Source organism: Hemicordylus capensis, chromosome 2 (assembly GCF_027244095.1).
Source record: "Hemicordylus capensis ecotype Gifberg chromosome 2, rHemCap1.1.pri, whole genome shotgun sequence".
In the NCBI taxonomy this organism is placed as follows: Eukaryota; Metazoa; Chordata; class Lepidosauria; order Squamata; family Cordylidae; genus Hemicordylus; species Hemicordylus capensis.
Genome location: NC_069658.1, coordinates 428443746 through 428470182, shown reverse-complemented (window position 1 = coordinate 428470182; position 26437 = coordinate 428443746). Strand labels below are relative to the sequence as shown.

The 26437-nt window shown below is 45.7% G+C and overlaps 1 protein-coding gene across 1 annotated transcript; it reads right to left on the bottom strand.

Annotated features, from left to right (window-relative positions):
- Positions 1-2337: 2337 nt before the first annotated feature.
- LOC128344049 (keratin, type II cytoskeletal 7-like) lies at positions 2338-26437 on the bottom strand. The gene is made up of 10 exons (XM_053293481.1): positions 25979-26437; positions 19630-19841; positions 18287-18347; positions 16531-16626; positions 12991-13158; positions 10981-11106; positions 9337-9557; positions 8106-8134; positions 6276-6515; positions 2338-2456 (listed from the first exon to the last, which is right to left on the bottom strand). Exons 1-10 carry the CDS (start codon positions 26435-26437, stop codon positions 2338-2340), a joined length of 1731 nt encoding a protein of 576 aa, XP_053149456.1.

Genomic DNA, 26437 nt, shown 5'->3' with positions numbered 1-26437 from the left:
TGTAGCACATAATAGCAACAGGGTAGAAGGAATATACAAGGCAGAGAAAAAGGTGATAAAAGGCCCCTTCACATTGCAAACATGTAAAAGTCACATCCAATGGGGGGGGCTCTGGGTAATGTTCTATTTTTATAAACCCTCCTTAACTTTAGCAATCAATTACATAAAAATGGCCACATGCATAGCACACAAACTTTGAAAACTATTACCATCATCCGTTGCCAAGGGTTCAGTTCCTGGAAAACCCCACAGTTAGCCGATTTGCGGTTGTCAAGCAATAGGAATGCATTGAAAACAGTTGTTTAGGGGAATCGCACTCGCAAAAGGACTGCAAAATACAGTGAAAAATAGGGAAAAAACGCCCCTAACCCCCAGAAATGATCTCTCCCCCCCAGAAAATTAATATTTTTCAGGGTGTCACCATGGATGATAGAACTTCAAGTGGTAATAAATGTCAGATGGGAATAATAACGCTCAAACACTAGAAGTGACCAACTCCCTTGCTCTGGGGAGTTAAACTCCAGTTGACAAGTCACAGGTCTGTCAACATGAAGATCTCCCAGTCAGTCATATTGGCTGAGTTGCTGCATTGTCATGAAAGGTGAATAAATATTTGAATTGCTGAGAGCATGGGACTTCAAGAACAGATTGTAAGTATGTTCAAAAATAGTTGTGCTTCTCTGACAAAAGTGAGAAGCCATTTTGGATGGGTGAAACATCATTCAGCCTAGGGACATTTTAATTGGGCAACAGATAGTAGAAGGATTTGTAAACAAAGGAACTGAAACTGGAGTGAAACTGAAACAAAATTTATTTTCATCATTAAACGTGAAACAAAGCATTGGCTTACATCTTCAGCACAGAGGCCTGCTTCATATCTTACAGTGGCGGAAACTGTTTAACAGCCATGGCTTACCCCAAAGAATCCTGGAAGAATCTCTGACCAACTTGACAGATCTGCAATTCCCAGGATTCCCTGGGCTGAAGGAATGGCTTGTTTTTGTCCGGTGTGAGAATTCTCAGCCATACACAAGAATCAAGGGCCTCTGTAGGAGGTATAAGATCTGTTGCACTCTTGTATGGATATAAGAATCCAGGTTTGCTCAATGCAGCACTAACCTGGGCAGTTCCCAAGTTAGCAGTCAGGAACTGCTAAGAGTTCCTAGAGTGGCTGAAATTCTCAAGTAAGAGCATAAATGGCAGAATACGTTGGATGGCTAGATAGGCCTTCTCTGTTCTAGTGCTGTTATTGCCACAACTGGGGGGATTTTCTGTGCGAAGCAGAATGTGGTTAACTCTTAATAACCATAGCAATGTTGTCAACAGGGTCAAAAATGAATCTTTTTCTAAGATAAGGATTTTGTGCTTTTGACATGCATATCCATTAAAGCCACTTAATAGTAAGTATGTAGGATCAGTGTCATGGTCATAGATCTAAGTGTACCTGTCATAGGTTCCTCCCTCAATGTCACTTCTGGTTTTAAAAAGTGTGAAAGGCATGAACCTTTGGCACGGTTGCCTGAGTTGTGGAGTCCTATGTATCCAAAGGTCTAGGAGTTTGCAGAGATATATTGCCACATTTGGGATTAGCATTTTAATTTAAACCATTCCCACCCATACCGACCACAAAATGTGTTAATTTCAGCTCTGCCAATATGATAGCCACCCTGTACTGACTGCATCTTCTTCTTACCCCATTAAGGATTCTATGGAGCATTGGCTCTCTGAATTTGACCCACTTTCATAGCTTCCGAGAGATAGCCTTGAAGTCTAAAAAAATGTGAACACAAATTCTTCATGCAGTTTATTGGAGATATAACAGAAAATTTGAAGCTTTTAACTGTGATCAAAGTACAGTTAATGGTGATATTTTACAGTTACAAATTGTATAGGCTCATAAAGCACAGAATAACCACTAGACACTGGAGATATAAAACAGAATATGATAATCACATGAATCCTTATTGATGGACAATCCTAAGTGTGAAAGATGGTGAGCATGAGAAATAAGGTTGGGATTATTTAGTTGGTATAGGCCTCCACATTGCTGTCCTACCACCACACACATACACACAAACACAGTGTGGGATAACACCATAGTGAAATGACTGTCATGCAGCTGAGTCTATATGCAATGTGAGAGTATAGAATCATACAAACCAGCTGATCTGGTGCAGAGCATCTGTGCCCCTAGTTCTCCCTGTTCTCCCCTCATCTTAATTTCGTCTTCAGCCCCAGTCCATTCTCCCCCTCCCAGCCCACTTTCCCTCACCACTCTCCGGCAGCGCTTTCTCTCACCACCCACCGGTCGGCCAGCCAGCCTGGCCACCATTTCCCTCACCTCCGGCTGGCTGGCCTGACCACCTCTTTCCCTCCTCGCCCACTGCCAGCTAGCCTGGCCACCGTCCGTCTGTCCCCATCACTATCTGGCAGCCGCTCACAAACTCTCGTGAGAGCTGCCACACATGGGATTAGCGACAGGTATGCCCAAGAGAAATATATAGAGAGATGGAAGGGAACCAATAGATAAGCACCACATAGCCCCCAATCCCCTCACTATCCTTATATCCTAGATACTGACTCTTTTCCTGAAAGAAAAAAATCCAGCTAGGAACTTTGAGCTCAGATAATTTGTTTGAGAAGTCTCTCTCAACACCCAAAATTCATTTTGCTCTATCCTTAATCTTTTCTTTTTCTTGAGGCAAAACATACTGACTTACTTTAATCTTTCTGAAGATTATGAGGTGATTATCACAATCAATGTAAAGCGGGTTAAGGGAGCTCAGCCCGCTGTCCACGCATCATAGGAACCACCGGTCTCACAGGCAAGCCCGGTTTCCACAAAGCAGGTCACCTGCTTACCTACTCCTCCCCTTAGCCCAGGTTAGCGGAATGAGTGCTCCGCTAACCCAGGTTTTGTGGCCATGTATTGAACCAGCATGGAGAGGAGACCCCTGGCCAAGAGGTTGCAAGGAGCCTCCCCAGCTCGGGGGTCTCTCCAGTATGCCCCCCACGCTTGCCTGGGGCATCCTGGAACTTCCAGGGGCCGCGCGACCCCCAATCCCTGCAGCTCTCGCTGGCTCCGTGATGGAGCCGGCAGTCATGTGGGCGGCTAATCCGGCTGCCCTGGGCTGCAGCAATGCTTGTCTGCAGGGAGAGCGGGCTCAGCCTGCTCTCCCCACAAACCTCATTTTGGTGAGTCTCACTGATTGTGAGACTTACCTCAGTTTGTTGTATCCATCTTTTTATCTCTCCACTATAACATTAACAGTTCCATCCTCTAACATTCTTCTTGAATCTTAATCAGATCAATCAAAACCATCACCACAAAAGATCTGGAAATGCAGAAGCTTCTAAACAATGAACTTAAAGAAACTCTGAGAGAAGTCCCATTTGCACATAATGCCGAACCGGAGTTGAATGGAGCCCAGCCTGGTTGCTTGCTTCACACAAGCAAGCTGTGGGGATGGGTAATCACACAACATCTTTCCCCACCTTGGCAACTGCCACAAAGAAGCAGTCCTAGCAGGCCCTCTGCCACTCCGGTCATCCATTGGCACACACCCATGTTATTTTTCACCCAGTATGGCGACCCTTCTTTCCTGGGATTGCTGATAATCGGGGCTCCTCTCTCCCACAATTCCCCATGGTGGCTGATCTTCATATACTGCAATACCAGTCCAAACCCAGGAAATTGAAATGAGAGTTAAGATCTATCCCTGGTCTCAGTGTTTCCCTAGTCTGCCCACCTTAGTCTTCCCACCTGGTACCGCCTGGACACATGGAATGGGCTCTACTCCTTGGGAGTAAGAAAGGGTTGCCTGGAGAGGAGGGGGCCATGGTGTACAAGTTCTATTATTTACCAGAGAGAATGGGGGCCCCACACAAGTGGAGGCCCCTTGATTTGGATGGCCTAACTCATGAGAGTGCAGTCCAAATGAGGACTGAAGGTATTGAAGGCTCTGGTCCTCCCCAGTGGACTCGCCCTCTCATGAAAGGGTTAATCCCTAAGCAGAAAGCCAACATGGTGGTAGAAGTGTGCTTGGGTGTTCCTGATCTGCTTTGCTGGGGTCTGCCATCGCAAGAACATCCTTGGCCACAGTGGATCAGACCCCTGGATCCTTTGCCCTCCCTTATATACATATTCCTTCCTAGAACCCTCCCCAGAGTCACTGAAAAATAGTGCCCCTTTGTATCCTCACATTGCCACAAAATTGTGCTTGTATGAGACTGTTTTGGTCCAGGGTTCTTATGAAGGCAGCGGTGCAATTGCAGTCGCAATATGGGCTTAAATAAATAATAATAATTTTTAAAATGCCATTTAAAAGGATTTAAATGCCCTTTCCCTGCTGAGGGTGGGTGGACCATTCCGAAAAGTCACAATAGTGCTCAGCACGCCCCCTTGAAGATCGTGGCCAATGGCTGCTGCCCTGCATAAGTTCTGCTGCCTTTGCCCACAATCTGGCCATGCGAGTGCTACAGAGCTTGCTGGGATACGTAGTCAGTGGACCAGGAAGTAGGAGGGGCTCCCCTCCCCTCAGACCTGAGGTTGCCGGGCTATGATTGGAGAAACATCTGCAATGCAATTCATAGTTACAAAAATGTGGCTTCATCTACCTGTGGTTCCCCCTTGTGTGAGAATGCAGCCATAGCCAGCCCTGTCCACTTGCCCCTTGATGTATATCAAAGATTTAAAAGTTAATGTTATAAACTTTGTAATGGAGTCTGGAACAGCTGTTAGGTCTTGGCATGCTTTTGCATTGCATACATATACAATCATTCCTAACAAAGACGGGAGACCATGGGTAGGAGGATAGTACTAAGAAAGGTTTCTGCTTTGGAGGGCTGCTGCCAGTCAGTACTATTAGCACTGAGCTTGATGAGTTTGACTGATAATAAGACAGCTTCTTCCATCTTGTAATCTCTCTCTCTCTATATATATAATACACTAAGGTTGTACGTGGCAAGCCCTGCCCCCGCTGCAGCCGCGACCAATGAGCGGGGCTTTAACGTACAACCTGGTGGGCCTATGGAAGGAGCTTTCGCCACCATTTCCCCCGCCAGTGCCCCGTCATTGTTCCATCCTGTACAGAGGGCCAAGTGTGTGTGTGTGGGGGGAAGCAATGGGAGAGGGGGGAACAAAGACTGATTGGTGAGCGGGAGGGAGGAATGGGTGAGCAGAAAGGGAAAGCAACTGCCGAGCGGTGAGGGGGGAGACAAAGGGCAAGTGGAGGGAAGCAACTGCTGAACGGCAAGCAGCAGTGGGGGGGAGCAAAGGGCAAGCAGCAAGCAGGAGGGAGGAACGGGAGAGCAGTGAGCGGGCGGGGGAAAGCAGCTGCCAAGCAGTGACCGGGGGCGGGAGCAAAGGGCAAGCGGGGAGGAGAGGAAGCTAAGCTGGGGGAAAGGCCGAATGAAGGGGCCTTCTGCTGCCCCACCAAGACTCTGGAGTGGGGAAGGCTGAGTGCACTAGCACACAGATGCTCTGTGCTGATTCAGCTTGTATGAGATTAATACTCCTGGCAAAAGGCATGGGTTTTGGTTTGTTTAGCTCACACGTCAGCCTTTCTGCAAAACTTTAACTCTTAACCAAGATTAATGGAATCCCTCTTAACCCATCACGTGGACCTGTCTTGAAAAAAGTACGCAGTAGAGGAAGAGTACAATCTACCAAGCACTGATCAACTGATTGCACCTAAAGGCTTTCTATCACAAGGGTCAATGGATAGCTGTTTGGACTTAAAACAGGAAACATGAGTTCAAACCCCACCATGATTACAGACTTAGGTAGCCGTGGGCAACACACACTAATCTGTAAAATAAGATCAGTTGTGGCCTACATTGCAAGAGTTGTTGTAGAGGCAAAGAAGATAACATTTGTGAGACACTGGACACATTTAGCATGCTATGGGAATGATTATACTCTTATACTCTCTTTTGTGCAGAAGTTTAGAAGTTCTACTTAGTGCTGGATTCCCCCTTTTTTCTTATGTGGTTTGGTTTTAACCTTGAGGGCTTTGCATATATCCTGCTTTGTAGGGACTTTGCTTATATCCTGCTGTTAGTTGCAAAGCCTGAGAGCCCTCTTGACGTGTTCATACCATGGGTGCATGAATGTCTGTGACAGCATGCACCAGTCGTGTCACCAGGACTGGAGTAGCCACCCACACACCTACCTACATTGGCAGTGGTGGACCCACCAGCTCCACAAATGGTGCCTTTGGACCTCTGGGCACTTCTGGAGGAATTGCCACTACCACTGGTAGAATTATACCCACCGCCCACATTGAAATCTTCACCTCCAGGGATGCACTGGTTACCCATAGTATTAGATACATTTCTAGAAGCATATCCTACTGGGTAGCAGTCTGCATCTCCTGGGTTCTGTCCTTTCCCTGGACCTCCAGGACTATATTTTCCACTTCTGCTGCTGCTGATCCCTCCCTTTAAAGAGCCATATCCAGGTTCATGCACAGAGCCGCAGTCATCAGTTCCTTTGCTTGGGATAGGCACCACCACTGTAATAAAGGACATATCTCATGCTTTGAATACAGCAAAAATGGAGCTTCCGCAGGGAATGAGATATATTTGGGGACAGCCCATAGCTAAGTGATTGAGCGTTACGTTCATGAAGTCCCAGTTTGATCCCCAGTGCGGGGGAAATTATGATGAGGAAAATTACTCAAAGCAATCCCACAATGCCTAACTTGCCCTTTTAATTTCATTGGGACTACTTTAAGTCATCTTTCTCAACATGTTAACCACAGAGGCCATTCACACAATCAAAAACTGAAGCTCTTCTCACAATCGGTGAGAAGAGCTTCTTCCCACAAATGATCAAAAGGCAGCCCTGATTAGCCCAATCCGCTGCCCACGTGGCTGCCGGCTCCGTCATGGAGCCAGCAGGGACTGTGGGGATCGGGGGCCACATGGCCCTGGAAGTTCCAGGATGTCCCACGCACGAGCATGCGGGGTATCCTGGAGAGACCCCCGAGCCCAGGAGCTGCTTGCAGCCTCCCGGTCTGGGGTCTACTCATGTGTCGCCGCACACTGCAGCGACACATGAGCAACCAAATAAATCAATTAACCTCATTTATGGGGAGGGGGAATTAGACAGGCTAGCTGCCTTGGGAGCACTGGGCTTGCCTGCGAGCCCGGTGGTTCCCACGATCCCCTAGCCTGCTTTCCAGTGATTGTGGGAATAGCCTCAAAGTGCTCTACAAAGGACATCTGCTGTAGATCCTAGGAAGCTACTGCCAGGTTGAGTAGATAGTTCTAGCCTAGAGGATAATCTACGCATGCAGCATGATGATGTTGTAGCCGTAACCACTTCAGATGACAGGTGGGGGATACCATTCTTGAATATTCGCCCATGTTAAAAAAATAAAATAAAAAATCTCCAGCAGAACTTGAGGCTATTCACATGAGCAGCCCAGCTCAGTCCTGGTGCTTCTGCCCTCATTAGCTCGACTTTTAACCCCAGTCCTTAACCGGGGTTAAAGGGTGTGAGTGTGCTCTCATTCCCAGGTTTGGGATTCTGTATGTGCTCAAGCTGCACACAGTCCGAGTGCCTAGAGTGCTCAACTCACAAGGGGACCCTCCAGTCTGCCAATGTACTGTGCTAGTTCTGTGATATATTATGGGGTTCCTGGAAGCTGAGACTCATTTCCCTGGCCTCCAGTGATACGCACTGCCAGGAGCAGCACTGACTGTGTGGGTGCATGATGGTGCACCAAAGAAGAACATCTTGCTCATCTGGGGGGGCGGGAAGGTAGGTTCTACACTGCCTCCCCTCTGCCCGCCCTCCCTACCCCTCTACTAGCCATGTGCATGACCTCCATGTCTAGCCCATACCTCTCCATGATAATTTTTTATATTCAGAGTTTCTGTTTTATTTTACTGTATATGGGACCAACCAAAAATATTATTCCTTCACTGGCAGTCTCAAGTGGTTCAGTCCATTCTTGCCATGTCAAGTCTGAGTTGACTCTGCCATTTCAATGACTGCTCCCACCTCATTCCGCTGCATATGTAAAAGGCAATTTCATGTGTTGACCTATAAAGGGTAATCTTTGGAATACTGTCTGGGAAACTTTACATTTACTCACCTACATTTGCAAGGTTTCCAGAAAATATCCTGTTGGAGAAAAAGAAGCAACATTGTTAGATCATGTGAGAAACCATATTTTCTAATAGCAGTAGAGGATCTCTCCCCCACCCTCCCCAAAATGTGTAAGTTGCTTTTCTTTCCCTTTTGAAAATGCCATGCAAATGCCCGCCATAAAAGAAGACACGAGATTCCAACTGCCTGCTGCTTGTCACAGTCACACTTTACATCAGTGTTCTTCATTGTAAGGCTCAGGAGCCAGGTTCCCATCAACCAGGTTCCCACCAGGTTCCCATCAACCAGGTTCCCACCAGGTTCCCATCAACCCTCAGTGTGTCTCCCTGACTAATTTTTATTGGGCCTGTGCAAAGCTCCAGGAGAAGCTGAATACTGTGCATGGTTCCCTTGGCACTATGCAGAGGTGACTGTTCCCATTGGCGCTTTACCCAGTGCTACTGGGGCGCCTTGAGCTCCTGCACCATCTTGGAAGGCATGTGTGGAGTGCTAGAAAGTGTTTTCCCCTTACAGCTCTTAAGAGAGGGCTCCGCCTCTCTTAAAGGGCCGTCAAGCACTGAGAGAAGTGCAGTACCATGCGAAGGTCAGCACAGAGGGAAATGGCTCTCAAAGTGAAGGGTGGGTTTATTTGCCACAGTGGCCCCCACTTGAAAAAGAGTGAAGATCACTGCTTTGTATTTTAGATGTATGCTTGAAAAATCTTATGTACACAAAACTGGACGGTATGAAGAAAAATTAAAACGTCTGTAATGGTACCAAAAGCTATACTAGGATGCTGCCTGGCAAGCTACTCTATAATTGCTGGATGTGGTTCAGTAAATGCATCCAGAATTTTGCTAACAAACCAAGTATAACTACATGACAAACCAATATTGGGAAGACATGGGGTACATTCTTGTAAAGCTTGAACCAGAATGGGGTGGAGAGGGGGTTATATACTCTGCATATGGAAAGTTAATGTGTCAAGGAGAAAGGTTTAGCCTAGTCTTCTTGATGTACATTCCCTATGCAGGATTTAAAAATAATAATAATAATGCCAGGGCAACATTCAGATATTTAGTTACTTTTTAGCAGTACAGACCCATGTTTGTGTGTGCATTTGCTCTGAGTCAGATCCTTGCTAGTGGATTCAGAAAAACCAGATAGCTTAGATGTTAACACACACTTATCTATACAGTACCCAGTATAGTAGGACTCTGAAAATAGTGGACCAATACCTGTATTCTTCTCCTTCGAGCAGTGACTTGTATGTGGCTATTTCAATATCCAGAGCCATCTTGTCATTGAGAAGCTCTTGATAGTTGCGCAACATACATGCTAGCTCATCCTTGGATTTATGAAGGGCATTGTTTAGTTCAGCATGTTTCTCTTGGGCATTTTTGAAGGTGTGATTGCCACGCTGATCTGCCTCACCAATGGCTGACTGCAGACAAGCTACCTGCCAATAGGTTCAACAAGAGATTCAACTTCCCCTTTTGCACTAGCTTGCAACCCTCAAAAATTGCAGGGCTTGCAACCCTCAAAACAGAATATTCCGCTGTGTCACTGAGATCTTTGGATTTTTGAGCTATCAAGATGTATATTCAAGACTGGAGTGTGTGAGAATGTAGCCGCTCGCACCGATAGCTGTGGCGCTAGGCTGCTTTGCCCCAGCTCTCCATGAGGGCACAAGGCTTTCTGGCTTTCCCTGCAGCTATTGGCTGGGAGGCTGCAGTAGGCGTGGCCAGGCTGGCCTGAACAGCCCAGCAGGGCCGTTCTAGCTCATTTGCACTGAAAGCATCAATCCTGGGTTGCATATAGAGGAGCATGAAGGATTCTGTATACTTTACTGAGTTGAGTAGCTGGACATGAGCAACATACTCTTACATACTGGTACAGTTGAGCTGCACACCAGATCGACTGGAGTGAGGAAGTGGTTGAAAACTTTGCCCTGCTAACTTGACATTACTGTATTTACAGGAATAGAAGACAACTCTGAATTTAAGATGACCTCCTTAAAAAACAGAGGCCCATTTCAGACAGAATGGCAAACCGCAGGTCCAACAGACCCATAGTTTGCCTCCATCCTCCCGCCCCATGCACTCCTTCGTGCACATCCCTCCCCATGCACTCACAATCTTTAGTCTGGGAGCTGGCAAAGGGGGTGGGACTAGCTGCACAGGCATGAGCTTCCTCCAAACCAAGAAGGACAGCCCACACCAGCCAATGGGATGAAAGCCCACAGGAGAAGCTTCCTCCCTTAACTCTGGTTTGGAGCTAATTAAGAATCCAGATGACACACTGGAGGGAACGGAGCCTCGGTTGGGTGAGTGGAACTCATTACAGACTGAGGGTTTATTCTTAGGTTTGGGGGCAAAATTGGAACTGTGGTTGGGTCCAGGAACTGTGGTTCCGATCCTTTGGACATCAGCGGGGTGGGGGGTGGGGCAAACCTGAGGTGAGTTCACCTCATGTTCTCCATAGATTAAATAGAGGCTATATCTGTATTTATCATTAGTATCATTAGTACAGGTTATACATGTATTTGTCTGAAGGAAAAGGACTCTGAATGTAAGACAATCCCCTAATTTCTAACATCAAAGAACTTGGGGAGAAATCTCGTCTTGGATTCAGGTAGACCCAATATGTAGTTAAACATCTGTTTGTTCTCACTGAGTGAGGATACAGAGGGCTGCTTTCACAGCAGTAAATGTTTAAATATTGGAAATCTATTCCATTATCGGCTGTGGATAGAAGACAGCCTATCCACACAAAAGGGAATTGGCATCCCAGAGTTAAATTCCTACTAATGATATGTTAGCACAGCAGACCTCAGTGCAGATAGTCTGCTCAGAAATGCTGGATAGTTGGTCACTGTTTACCTGCTTCTTGGTTTTTTCCACTTCACACTCTCGTCTCTGTACCATCCGGCTCAGCTCTACAGTCTCACGCTTGTTGATCTTCAGATCATCATTAACTTGGCATCTTTGGTTCTGAAGTTCCTGATACTGAATGATCACAAAAAGGGGGCAACCATTACTTATCAACAGAATGCAGTTATTACTTTCTACAAAAGATAGTCAGTTTCCCTGACTATCTCCTGGACAGTTGATTGATTGATTGATTGATTGATTAAGTGCCGTCAAGCCGGTGTCGACTCTTAGCAACCACATAGATTCTCTCCAGGACATTTAGGGTCCTGAAATCCAAAAGAGATTACAAGGAGTCCAAAAGGATCTCTCCAAACTGGATGAGTGGGCAACAAAATGGGAAATGTGGTTCAGTGTAAATACATAGACACGCATACAGACAAGGGGTGGGCAAACTTGGTCTGCCAGCTGTTGTTGAAATACAACTCCAGTCACTCCCAGCCACAGTTTATTGCATCTAGGGATGATGGGAGTTGTAGTTCAACAACAGCTTGCGGGCCAATTTTGCCAGCCTCTGATATACACTGAGGCTATTCACACGATGGGGTGAAATCGGGCTAGCAGAGGCTAGCCCGATTTCGCCCCATCATGTGAACCACTGGGCTCGGCTGCGGTCCCGGTGGTTCCTAGGCAGGTAACCCGCCTAACTACCCCTGCCCTAAAACCAGGTTTGCGGAGTGAGCGCTCAGCAAACCTGGTTTTGAAGATTGTGAGTAGCAGCTCCACGCCATGGTTACTCACGAGTAGATCCCCGGAGGGGAGGCGAAAAGCCACCGCCCGGCTCCAGGGGTCTCCCCAGTATGCCCTGCGTGCTCGCGCAGGGCATACTGGAGCTTCCGGGGGCCGCGTGGCTCCCGAGCTCCCCAGCCCCTGCTGGCTTCGTCATGGAGCTGGCAATCATGTGGGCGGCTGATCCGGTCGCTCAGGGCTCCTGCTCTGATCATGAGTGGGGAGAGTGGGCTTAGCTCGCTCTCCCCGCTCACTCTTACAAACCGGGTCTCACTGATCAGGAGACCCGGCTCACTGATGGGGGTCTGAGCTGTTGGGAAAGGGATCCCGAGGTCTTGGTGGACAGCACAATGAAAAATGTCAACTCAGTGAGGCCATTCACACTATCAGCCCTACACAGGATTATACAGCCCTACCCAGGCCCAATCCTGGCACTGCCCTGCCGGGTTGCCTGAGTTTGTTCCTTGGGCATGCTCTTCAGATCCTGGCCGTGTGTCTGGTTGGGCTGCCTGAACAGTGCTTCCTTGCACAGTGCACTGAAGGATTTCTGGAGGCCGAGCTTCTTTTCCCCAGCCTCCAGATGGCCAGGGAATCTATGGGACAGCCACATTTGGAATACTGTGAATAGTTCTGATCGCCATATCTCAAAAATGTATTGTAGAACTGGAAAAGGTGCAGAAGAGAGCAATTAAAATGGTTAGGGGGCTACAGCACCTTCCTTATGAGAAAAGGCTACAATATCTGGGATATTTTAGTTAAGAAAAAGTGACTAAGGGGAGACATGATAGAGGTTTGTAAAACTATGAATGGTGTGGAGAGAGTGGAAAGAGAGAAGTTTTTCACACTCTCTCATAACAATAGATAAATGGATTGACAGGAGGGTTAGGTCTGACAAAAGGAAGCACTTTTTCACACAGTGCATAATTAATCAATGGAATTAGCTGCCATGGAGTGTGGTGATGGCCACCAGCTTGGATGGCTTTAAAGGGGGCTCAGACAAATTCATGGAGGACTAGTGTATCAATGGTTACCAGTCTTGAGAGCTATGTGCTACGTTATAGTCTTAGTTTCATGTCACATTTAGGCATCCTCGCGTGTTATTTGCAGTGTTTCAGTGAGGAACTGTTTCATCTTCTTTTTCCAAGAGAGAAGGAAAATGAAGCAATTTGTGGCACTGATGGTATTATATGGGCCCCATGGGCTTCTGTTCAAAATTTCTGTGTGATTACTCACCCTGCTGTTGTACAAAGCATTCACTTCTGCTTTGCTCCTCTGTACAATGCTCTGATACCAGGATTCAACATTTTGGAGGATGGAATTCATGTCCAGATCTCGGCTGTTGTCCATTTGTACAATGACTGATGCCCCACATTGAATCTGCTCTTCAAGCTGAGCAAGCTCCTAAAATTTGAATGAGACCCTAGTGAGGAGATGAGTGAGTCTCTTTAACTTCAGAGACTCTTGCTCTCTCCTTCATATTCCCATACATTTAGAAGCAATTTATTCATGTCTGTTTTAAATAACACATCTTGATTGGGAGTTACAATTTTATGGACTGAGGTGTGTGGCCACATTCAGAATACTAGGCCACAGATGGAATACTGGGGTGGGGGGGGGAGAACAATTACAATTTTACTAGCCAACCCCACACAGAGCATATGAACACTCTTTGGGGTCAGCAGTTACCTCTCCCCCCACTTCTGCCCTAGTCTCTGCTTCTGGGCCCAGCCACCTCTCCTCCCCACCGCCACTTCTGCCGCCACTTTCTTTTCCTGCTCCCGGGCCTGCAGCCGCCACAGCAACCAATCCTCCTGGGTGTGCCTCTGCCAATCAGGCACATCCGCTGCCCAGCCAATCAGCTGGGTGCTGGGACACACATTCCAAGGCACACCCAGGAGAATTAATATAATAGATTGTTTAACCATAGGCCGTATAATAATTAAACGGTACCCACAAGCTTATACCATAAAAAGAGAAGTCGGTCATAAGCAAAGAAAAGATAATACATTTTAATGACCTTTTGTGTTGTTATAAACACCTGTCTCTCCACTTAAAGAGGGGAAAGTGCCCTACCATGCTCTGCATTCTCCGGTTGTCCAGGAATGCCACCACTCCAAGTCCTTAGTCCCCCATTTTTCTGTGAAAAATTGCTAGGGGATTTTTTTTTTTTTAATGAGCCACAAAATGGCTCTTTTGCTGAAATTGGTGGCCAGAAATCACCTCGGAGGTCATTTCCAGCCATCCTGACACTGAGGATACATGAAATTAACCCTTGTAAAACCATTTTTGCCACATATGCCAAGATTGGGTACCAATTACCCGACTGTGGATACATGGGACCACTGAGGGTGGGTCCGCAAATGGCGAGGTTTGCCCATATTTGTTTGAACCTTGGACTGAAGACAAAGGTAACATGTCAGCAATATTAATTTTCCAAGCTCATTATTGCAAGGGGACTCTCAGACAAACTAATGTGGCTATTATTAATAATCAACACAGTCAGTGTGTTGTCTAGTCCCAAAAGCCAGTTCTAATGGACTAAAATAGCTACCTATGATTTTTCATTGTCTTTTCAAGTAATTTTGCAGGTTGGAAGATTCCTCGCCGTGAAGCACAATCTGTAGTGGGAAGGCCAAAGGCAAAGGGGTGGGGGTTGAAGTTAAATGGATTTTGGAGGTGGGGGGCTTACTGTAGCTTTGTTTGGGTGATGATGGTGAAACCTTTGATTTGTGGTTCCCCCTGTTTACATGCACACTTTTTATGTTGTGGAACATTGGAAGCTGCCAAGTCATAGGAAGATACCAACATAGAAAAATACCAAGTCAGACCATTGGTCCATTTAGCTCAGTATTGTCTACACTGACTGGCAGAGGCTCTTCAAGGCTCAGTCAGAAGTCTTTTCCAGCCCTACCTGGAGATCCCAGGGAGTGAAACTAGGATCTTCTTTATGTAAAGATGCTCTTCCACAGAGCTATGGCCCTATCACCTAAAGCAGAGATAGGCAACTTGTAGTTCTCTAGATATTGCTGAACTACAATTCCCATCATCTCCCTCTTTAATAAATTGTGACTGGGGGTGATGGACATTATAGTTCAGCAATATCTGGAGAGCTGCATGTTGCCTACGCCTGCCTTAAAGAGAATATCTTACAGCATTCACATGTAGTCTCCCATCCAATGCAAACCAAGGTAGACTCTGCTTAGCAAAGGGGCTGATTCATGTTTACTACCACAGGACTAGCTCTACTCTCCTTGTGGCAGCAGTGGCTACAGCTTGAAGCACAGGGCATCTTCCCAGCAGCCAGTTTCCCTCTTATCATTGTTTCCCCCTCAAGAATGCACCAAGCAACAACATAACACCATGATGTAGGATCATCCTGTGTGCATTTCTCATATAGCTAGCTAGCTAGCTTGTTTATTTTAATTTCTCCCCCATACAGATCCATTGAAGATTTTTGACCACTTCACATCTCTGGAAAAATGTCCCTCACTTTTTACTGCAGATAGGGTGGCAAAAATAGGGGACCTTAATGTTTATGTGGTATGCCTTTGAGTTGCTGTAAAGGGCATTTCCCTCACCAGTGAGTAAATGGATTGTTTCCCATAGACGTCTCTGTTTTGGTCCAGGGCATGCTTGTCTATATCTACATGTCTGTGTTCAGGCTTGGGGATAGAGTCTAAGTTACAGTTTAGCCTTCTTGCATGCTGTCTTGAATTTCAAACTGAAAGGTTCTCCCTCTCTCTGCATAAGAGATTGTTGGCCTGTTTACTGTTTTCTTACCCTATGTTTTAGTAAGTAATAAATATCAAACTCTTGTTTCTCTTCACATTTAAAGTTGGCTTCCTGTGTTATCACTTATACAAGTATTATTCTGCAACAGGTCCCCAATAATCAAGGGTTAAGGAAATCAGTGGGTCCCCACCCCACCGACAGATTTTGGCCCTTGACATCCCATACCCCAGTTCTTTTTCCTTTGCTCATGACTCCACTGCTGGTTGAAGGATTGCTGGCACCCCAGATGAAGCCTGGTTTTGGCACCCCTACCCTCTTCACCCAGGTAGGTGTCCCACCCCTTTATCCATGCAGGCAGACAGTCCCTGTCAGTCACCCAGCTGTCCACTTGCTCTCCTCACCACCTCCGCACCACTGGGCAGCCTGCCTAACATGGTGTGTTATAATGATGCTTCAATGTGACATGTTACAATTATGTGGCAGTGTGATTATAATGCACCATGGCAGACCGACTACCCATAAGCAGCTGTCAGCAGCACAAGCATGGGCAGAGGTGGTGAGGAGAGCAAGTGGGCGGCCAGGTAGACTGCAACAGGGATGGGAAGCACGCACTCGGCCACCTGCCCACTTGCTCTGATGGGAAGTGTGCCTGCCTGCCCGCTCACGAGTGGCATGTGACCCAGGCCTAGTTCGCCTAGTGGATGAGCCAGCCCTGCATGGCTTGCTGAAGAAGAACAGTCATGCAAAATAGGACAGTTGTCGGAATAAAATATCCTGAAGATAAGAAAGCATGCAAATTTGTTGCACTGGTAGCAGAATTCTTCTTTTCTTTTTTACACAATTTTTGTTACTTTGGTGAAGAATTGTTATTTTAAAAGAAAGAAAAAAAGACAGCACATAGCCCTGACTGTGACCTCTGCTATTTGCCCCACAGAGTTGCTGCAGGCTGGCCACAAAATGAACATTATGTGAGAAACTGGGGCTTTCACAAGAAGCTACTCGTGATTCTTCCCTTCCGAGATCAGTTAGAGGATTCCTTACCTTGTTATGCACACACCTCAGGAATTCAATTTCCCTTTTCAATGTCTCCACCTTGGCCTCCAGCTCCACTTTGTTCATGAAAGCACAGTCTACATCCTGGAAGGTGGAGACAGAGCACATGAAGCTGCCTTACACTAAGTCAGACCACTGGGCCATCTAGCTCAGTACTGTCTACACTGACTCCCAGTGGCTCTCCGGGGTTTTAGGCCGGGCTTTCCCCTCAGCCCTATCTGGAGCTACCAGGGATTAAACCTAGGGGCTTCTGCATGCAAAGCAGATGTTCTACCACTGAGCCAGGGCCACTCCCCAAATGGCCTTGTCAGGGATCTCCAGTGGCTTCTGTTGAATCAAAGCATTCATTTTATTCATGGGCGTATTTGATTTCTTGATTCATGAAGAGCAGCTTTTAAGCAGTTGCTTTTTCACTGGATTCAAATCTATTCATCTGTCAAGAAATAGATGTGATCTGATGGGAACCCTTCAGTTTCTTAACAGCCACTTAAAAAACACATGAAATTCTCCCCTCATACACATACCATGAACTGATGGTCAATGCAAACAAATTGCTACGGGCCATCTACTCTCATTTAGATCTTCATGCATGCTCCAGTATATATATGACATTCATGCACACCTGGGCTGCCCTACTTCCTTTCAACGGAAACAGCAGATACATGTGAACAAAGGAAAGGATGCACTATCTGCTCCTTCCATTGAAATTACACAGGAGCCCTGGGAAACAACTGTTTTCAAAGATCCTGGCACCTACAGTGCTACTAAGTATATTCACAGAAGCATCTTGGGCACCAGGATTCCTAAAAATTGTAGTTTCCCAGTCCTTACTAAGAAGACCTAGAAACTATAGCCCTGCTCAGGCATTATTTGTACAAGTGTAGAGATGTCTGCACATACATACATTTTTGTGTGTACCTGCATTCATTTTAAAAGTGAGCCAGGGTGCACGCCCTTCAGATGCATGGTATCACATGTACATACTTGTGCACTGATCTGTACCAAAATCCCATCTATGGGTGGTTTACAATAAAATAACTTAAAACAAGTATTAACACAACATTAAACATTAACACAGTTTAAAATAGGACTTCTGATTCCAAAGTATCCTGATGCCTAGGAATGCTATCGTTGGCTGATGCAGAAGGCTGCAGTAATAGCCCTTCTCATCACTCCTGCTGGGTTAGTTTCAGTGGGAAAGGGAAAGGGAGGGCTGAAGTGGTGAGGAAGCCAATTATGCGTTCAGCCCAGACTTGAAAGAGGTTTGGGCTAAGCTCATAATTAGCCCAGAAGTTCCAAACTGAAAAAGTTTGTATCTCAAACTCCCTAATTCCAAACTTTGGTTGCTTTACCAGAATCAACCACTTAACCCATGTATGAATGGAGAAGTGAGGGAGAAAGACAATGCATAGTCGAGATTACAAGGGTCTTTATGTTATGGTATCCACAAGATAGGTGGTAAAAGGGTGGATTTTCTCCTTCCTCTTCAATACATAGTTATGGGTGAAGTGGAAGTTCTAATCTCTTTGTGGTTGTGATCTGGGGCCGGTTAGACTTCTAAAGCAGATGGAAAGGGTGTGTGAAGAGAAGCGGGAATTTGCATGATGTGCATAAATGCAAATGTGGATTTTGATGTTGCCCTGTCTACATCCTCTTCTGACATTAATTATAGCTAAGAGTATTCACAGACTCCCTTTTATGAAATGCCAAAAGAAATCACCCTACAGCAACCTGGATCTCTCACCTTCTTAAGCAAAATAAAATCATTTTCCGTGGTCATGTGCTGGTTGATTTCCTCCTCATACCTGTTTGGAGGTGGTAGAGAAAGAGGACATGCCATGACTTGAACACCTGACACCAAGATCCCAAAGACTTTCAAATGCACACAGATTAGACTGCATCAAAACAGGGGAACAATAGCATCCTATGCAGGTGGCACATCTGGAGGCCAGTTTGCCATCGCAGACAGTGAGAAGGACTAAGCAAAAGGACTAGGGAAGGACTAGGGTTGCCAGGTCCAGATGGTGAATAAGGTCAATATCCATCACCAAAAAAGTGGAAATAGAGGACGCTTTGCACCAAAAAAAGTCTCTACTGTGCAAAAAAATGTGCATATGTCCATTGATATTATATGTGCATATTTTGATAAAAATTGGATAATTTGAGAATAAATACGGGTCACCATTGTGAAGCTGTTGACCTGGTGAGCTGCATGTCTGCTCAGTCTGCCGTCTAGGTGCCGAGTTCTCCAGGCCCCTGCTTCTTAACTGTAAATGCATCTCCTGGTTAGGCTTACCACACACACACACAGTCCTCTCCCCTCCGGGCCACCCAGCCTGCAATCCCCAGCCAGGCCAGCAACTTCACCCCTTGGCTTGAGGCACAACAGCCAGCTAGCTACCGAGCCAGTGTTTTTGCATGCTGGCGTAGTGGTGCGTGCACAGCCTCCCACTCGCTTGCTGCTCTCTCTGACTACAAACATTTCTATACAGCTTTTCAATGGAAGGTTTCACAGTGGTTTTCAAAGAAAAATAAATAAGAAGATGCTTCCCTGTCCCCAAAGGGCTCACAATCTAAAAAGAAACACAATGTAAAACCAGAATCACCCGCCAAAGGAGTGCTGTGCTGAATTTGGTAGGGGTGTGCATGGAACTGGCTGACGCGGTTTGGTTTGAGTCTGAACCAGACCCAAACCTGACTGGCCCAGTTCAGTTTTGCACCCCACTAGAAACCCTGCCCCAGTCCGGTCTGGGGTGTGTGTGTGTTTCATGAAATTTTATTTTTTAATAAAACAATTTTTCCCCTCTGCTCCGGGGGAGTTTATTGGGGCGGGGGGGGGGGTGTCAGCGGAGGTTCCCTCTCCCCCAACGACCTACAAAATGCCTCCCTCCAGCCTATTCAGGCCAGTTTTGGGGCCTGTTTGGGCCTCCGTATATTTGCATGGTGGCCATTTTGGAAGCCACTGTGTATGCACAATGGCCTCTGCAAGGCCTGGCATGGACCAGGGCCTCAGAGAGGCCATTTGTGCTTGCACAGCGGCCATTTTTTAAATAAAATAGTTTTAAAAAAACAAAAAATGGCACCTACTTGCACTTAAGCTCCTCTACGCACCGCTGCACATTCTGCGCTTGCAGTTCCATCTGCTCCTTTTCACCCAGCAAAAAGTTTAGATGCTTGCGCAGGCTGCTAATGGAGTTTTCAAAGAGAGGCTCAAGATTTCTCCTAACAGGTGGCATCTGTTCCTGCAAGAGGTTCCATTTGGTTACCAGCACCTTGTTCTTCTGCTCCAGGCACCGAACCTGAAATCACCAAAGCAAAAATCCAAAATAAGGGGATGGAGACACACACACACAACACATAGCCACTCAGTGAGTGAATGGATGCTTTATTTCAGTTATCGACCCAACATCACATAAATCATTTACTTCCATCTTATTTGGATTCAACTTCAGTTTGTTATCTCTCATCCAGCCCATTACTGCCTCCAGACAAGCATTTAGGGAAGATATGCCATTTCCTGATGAGGTTGGCATGGAGAAGTAGATCTGGGTGTCATCAGCATACTGATAACACCCAGCACCAACCCTCCTGATAATCTTTCAGCAGTTTAATGTAGATGTTAAAATGCATTGGAGACAGTATGGAGCCCTGTGGAACTCCATACTTCAGTTCTCGCTTTGCAGAATGTCTCCAAGTGACACCATCTGGAATCTACCTGAGAGGTTGGAATGGAACCATTGTAAAACAGTGCCACTCAATCCCACCTACCTCAGGTGGTCCAGAAGGATACCATGGTCGATGGTATCAAAAGCCGCGGAGAGATGCAAAAGGATCAGCAGAGTCACACTCCCTCTCTCAACAGCTAGTTGGAGATCATCCATCAGGCCGACCAAGGCAGTCTCAACCCCATAGCCCACACAGAAGCCAGTATGAAATGGGTCGAGATAAGCTGCCTCATCCAAAACTGCCTGGAGCTGAGAGGCCACCACCCGCTCAATCACCTTACCCAACCATGGAAGATTGGAAACAGGTCTGGATTTAGCTAACTCTGAGGGATCCAGTGCAGCTTTCTTCAAAAGTGGTCTAATAATAGCCTCCTTAATTCAAGGTGGCATCCTGCCCTCCCTCAGAGAAGCATTTATAATATTGACCAGACCCTCGCTGATAATATAATTACCAGTTGAGATCAGCCATGTTGGACAAGAGTCAAGAGAACAGGTTGTAGGATGCACAGTCCGAAGCAGTTTGTCACAAACTGAAATTCAGGAGTCAAAAACTGAAAATGATTTTACATGCAGCTGCACAAAATTTTAGGGGTGTGCAATTCAGATTTTCAGGTGATTCGGCTCAGACCCGAGCCGAATCACCCCCGTTCTGTTTTGTGCCCGAATCTGGGTCACCCGAATCACCCTTGATTCGGTTCGGTTTCGGATTTAATCTGAATCCGAATCCGAATCGATTCGGGGGGGTAAAAAGGGGCCCAGGGGCAAAATTTTGGGGTGGGGTGGTAGTGCCCAATGGGTAGAGTCTACCACCCCAATTTCAGGGGGATTGGGCAAAGTCCTGATTTTTTGTGAATTTTTAAAGTTTTAGTGACTTTGGGGCAGTTCGGGGCATAGCATGGGATTTGGGCAAAAGGAGTGGGGTGGGGTGGTAGCGCCTAATGAGTGCAGGCTACCACCCCAATTTCAGGGGGATTGGGCAAAGGGCTGATTTTTGGCAAATTTCTGAAAATTTCATGTCTTTGGGGCAGATTGGGGCAGATTGGGGCAGAAAGTGGGGGCTGGGGCAGAATAGTGGGGTGGGGTGGTAGTGCCTAATGGGTGCAGGCTACCACCCCAATTTCAGGGGGTTTGGACAAAGGGGTGATTTTTTGAGAATTTTTGAAGTTTTGGTGACTTTGGGGCAATTTGGGGGCAGAAAGTGGATCTGCCCCAAAAGAGTGGGGTGGGGTGGTAGTGCCTAATGGGTGGAGGCTACCACACCAATTTCAGGGGGATTGGGCAGAGGGCTGATTTTTTGAGAATTTTTGAAGTTTGGGTGTCTTTGGGGCAGATTGGGGGCAGAAAGTGGATCTGCCCCAAAGGAGTGGGGTGGGCTGGTAGATAGTGCCTGATGGCTGGAGGCTACCACCCATCCCCAATTTAAGAGTGATTGGGCAGAGGGGTGAATTATGGTGAATTTATTTGTATGAGGTTTGTCTTCATAAGGTGAAGTGTGCTAAAGTGATTACTTCCTCATATTATTCATAGTAAAGGAAAGTGTGAAAAAGTGAAAGTGGGGTCATGAGAGTTGTTTAATTGAAAAAAATCTCATTTGCTATGATAGAATGAGAATTCACACCTCAGAAAAAACTTCTGAGGTGTGAATTCTCATTCTATCATAGCAAATGAGATTTTTTTCAATTAAACAACTCTCATGACCCCACTTTCACTTTTTCACACTTTCCTTTACTATGAATAATATGAGGAAGTAATCAATTTAGCACACTTCACCTTATGAAGACAAACCTCATAAAAATAAATTCACCAAAATTCACCCCCTGCCCAATCACTCTTAAATTGGGGATGGGTGGTAGCCTCCACCCATTAGACACTATCTAGCAGCCCACCCCACTCCTTTGGGGCAGATCCACTTTCTGCCCCCAATCTGCCCCAAAGACACCCAAACTTCAAAAATTCTCAAAAAATCAGCCCTCTGCCCAATCCCCCTGAAATTGGTGTGGTAGCCTCCACCCATTAGGCACTACCACCCCACCCCACTCTTTTGGGGCAGATCCACTTTCTGCCCCCAAACTGCCCCAAAGTCACCAAAACTTCAAAAATTCTCAAAAAACCACCCCTTTGTCCAAACCCCCTGAAATTGGGGTGGTAGCCTGCACCCATTAGGCACTACCAACCCACACCACTATTCTGCCCCAGGCCCCACTTTCTGCCCCAATATGCCCCAATCTGCCCCAAAGACATGAAATTTTCAGAAATTTACCAAAAATCAGCCCTTTGCCCAATCCCCCTGAAATTGGGGTGGTAGCCTGCACCCATTAGGCGCTACCACCCCACCCCACTCCTTTTGCCCAGATCCCATGATATGCCCCCGAACTGCCCCAAAGTCACTAAAACTTTAAAAAATCGCCAAAAATCAACCATGAACCGAATCACCCGAATTTTTTTTGCCCGAAATTCGGGTGATTCGGCTCGTGTCCGAAAAAATTCGGGGGACATCGGGGATGATTCGGTTCGGCCCCGAATCACCCAAAATTGTTCATTTCGGGCACAGATTGTTCTGTGCCCGAAATTTTTTGCACATCCCTACAAAATTTGGCCACACACAGTGTTGTAGATACAAAGCGATTAGCTAATTAAAAGGTTGTATATCCATCATCCATAGGAGATAAAGGAATATCTCTGTAAAATAAGCAGTATAGAAAAACATGAGTCACAGTTTTGAAACCCTGCCCACAAGGACAGATTTGACTGGTAATAGGGATGTTACAGTACCTACCCTCCAGTATAGCAGATGGAAGTCTGTAAAATCATGCAAGGGAGAAGGCCTTCTCTGGGACAAGGTGGTTAAATTCATTAAATAGTGGGCTGGTTTAGGGTAATTCTTGAAACTACCAAGAAAGTTTCAAGAAAGGGCAGAAAATGATTTTAATCGAAGGTTAAATACATGCATCCAAACCTTAGTCTCTCCACTCTTGTTAGGCAAGCTTCACAGCCACTCAGTGTTAAATGCTCAGCTAGCCAGTGTGGAAAATTGCCCTCCAGGCACAGTTAATTTTTTTTAACAAAATATGAATCTGCATTTTCATATAAATAAAATTAATGCATACATTTCAGCACTTGCAGTCTGCTTGAGAAACAAATGCTATTGATTTCAAGGCAACTTTATTTCAGGTAAGTATGCATACAATTGCAACTTTAAGTGCATTTAAGTGCAATTGCGGCATTTAAATGCATGGCAATTTATTTATAATGCACTGACCACAGATCTTTGTTGATGGTGAAGGAGTTGACAGTGAGGGTGCACGTTGTTCACAACCCTGTCCTTCTTTCTGAATTTTAAAATTAAACTAACAAACTGTGAATGCTATGTCCGCCACGACACTTGCCTAACTTGAATTTGCTTGTGTAATCCCCAATTTATATTATTCTAAATTGAATTCCTCCTCTTCTCAACCTTTCTAGTTATATATGATGCTGGAATAATGGAATACTTATACATTTCTAAAATCAGGGTTTTATCTAAATGGGGTTAACGATGATTAGATGTACATGGGTTGCATTTGATAGTTGGTTCTTAATATTATTGCTTTAAAATACACCAGCGCCAGCCGGGTAAGCATCTAACTACCTCTCTCCCACCACCCCCACCTAGCCACTCTTTCATTCCTAGGGTCCCCCACCCTTGTACTTGTAAAGGAGAATCCTCACCAGATTCCCCATTGTAAGTATTAACCGCCCGAACCTCTGAACTGGTTCGGCCAAACAGACTGGACCGGATGGTCGGTTCGACCGAATTGGTTCGGCAGCATGTGATTTTTGGCTCATGCACACCCCTAATCCTGACTAATGAAGCACACACATTAGGAGGGTCTGTGGGGATGAGTTGCAGTCCTTGCACAACTCCCCCAGGCCTCCTGAACATGATGTGCTTGTTGTGCAAAGGAGCTAATACTTCCAAGTGCTGCTTACACTCTGGAAGATCGGAACTATGTCATTGACCCTCAGCGATCTTATAGAGCACTTCTGGAATACAGGTAGTGCTGGGAAGTCTTCACTCCCTTGTGCAGTATACACTGACATTAATAGAACTTTAAATTTCTACTTCAAGTTGATCTGAGAAGAGTTTTTGATATCACAGTGCATGACTTGCAACCTATGTGGTCCAAGTTGGCTACTGCCTATCCTCAAGCTTTTAATAATTACTGCCCAACATCCAGACTAACAGAACACATGCACAGCGAACACACACCATGCACTCTGGGGAGGGGTGACTTTAATCCTTCTTCCCTTCCCTCTGAAACCAATTGTGATGCCCAAAAATATATCCTGGAGAGCTGCACGATTGTGAAGGAATCACAGTCAGCTTCAGGGGGAAGGGAGTTCAACAAAAATCACCCCTCCTCCGAGTGTGTGTACAACATTACTGTATACCTGCTTTATGAGTCCCAATGTGGGCCACTGACAACAATGTATGAGATACCATGGTACATAGGGTTGTGCCACTCTCATTAGCTACCTTGTGGCTGAAAGGCAGTGAAGTAATCTTCACTCTTGTCCTCTCACACCACATATTATACACCTCACCTGTGCCTTTCTCTGCTATGGAAGGGATTTGCTCGTGATTTCTAAAACTGTGGCTGTAACCAAATTTCACTGAAAAGCAAGAATTGAGGGGAATTAGGAGAATTATGGTCTGGCAAAATATTGATAAAGATTTTGTGGGAAATGATCTTTCCCCCTTAGAAAAATTTCTTAGGGAAGTTTTGCACATTTCTAACAACACTACATTTGGCAGTTGTGGATCCTGCGAGTTCAGCAGCATCCACACAGCATCAACAAAATAGTGCTAGAATTCTACTTTAAAGTGGTCTTAAAGATATTAACTATCACACTTTGTATGGAAATATGTTAGAGTAACACTTTTAAATATGTGCTTTGATGTTGCTTTGATGTTGCTTGAACATGTTGCTTAGTTTAACAAAGAGGTTTTGTCTACTTAAATACATGTGATACCTAGCATTCAGGATATTCAGTATTTCACATGGTACAAATTAGCCAAAGAACAATTTCAAAAACATAAAACTGTAACTAGACTAATTGTGGATGAATCCAGAAACAAATAAACAAGTGTGCAAATATGGTCAATCCAGACCTCCTTAATATCTGGTTAGTTAAATTCAAGAAAACAATCAAGCCTGGCAATGTCATGCTTTCAGGCAAAAAAAACACCCCTAAACTTTTGGGTGGTGGTTGTTTTTGTTTCAGTAAGAGAAGGTTAGAGCAACAGCAATTTTATATCATTACAATGAGTTGGAGTGTGAGTCTTAAGTAAAATTTGTTTGTTGTAACCTCAGGGCTCTTGTCTTGAATGTGTGTGCGTGTGCGCATGCGAATTATTTAAATTATACAGGGTTTAAATCATTTTGTGTTGTTTTGGGGTGTGTGCTTTGTTGTCTTGGTCTATCTTTGGGGATGGTGCCATAGTTTGGTGATAAAGCATCTGCTTTGCATGAAAAAAGCCCCAGGTTGAATTCCTAGCATCTCCAGGAAGGGCTGGGAAAGAAAGAAAAACCTTGCAGAGCAGCTGCCAGTCAAAGTGGACAGTGCTGAGTTGGTGGGGCCAATGGTCTGACTCAGCAAACAGCAGCTTCCTGTGTTCCTATCTGTGCCATTTTGTAGAAGAAAAGGAAACTTAAACATCATGCTCTGACCTGGTCGATGAAGCAGGCAAACTGGTTGTTGAGAGATTTCATCTGTTCCCTCTCATTAAGTCGTATTTTTTGGATCTCAGGGTCAACTCCAACACAGAGTGGTTTTAAGAGGTGTTCATTAAAGCTGACTCCGTGGTCATTTCGATATCTGACAGCATAATTTCTGAGTTCAACGTAGCTTCTGGGGATGCCATAATGTACATTGCCATAGTTCCGAACACCATAGCTAACATGATGTCCAATATCAAGGCCTCCGCAGGCTCCACTGCTACAAGATATTCTTTTGCTTCCTCCTATGTTTGCGAGGCTCCTAGAGCTATAGCTATAACTATTTCTTCCACCAAGTTGGGATCTGGCATGTGCACTTGATCTATATCGACTTAGACCACCTATGTCAGAAGCTGATGAGAAACCCCTTCTTCCACAGACGGAGTTTGCCGCATACAGCTGTCGGCTCAT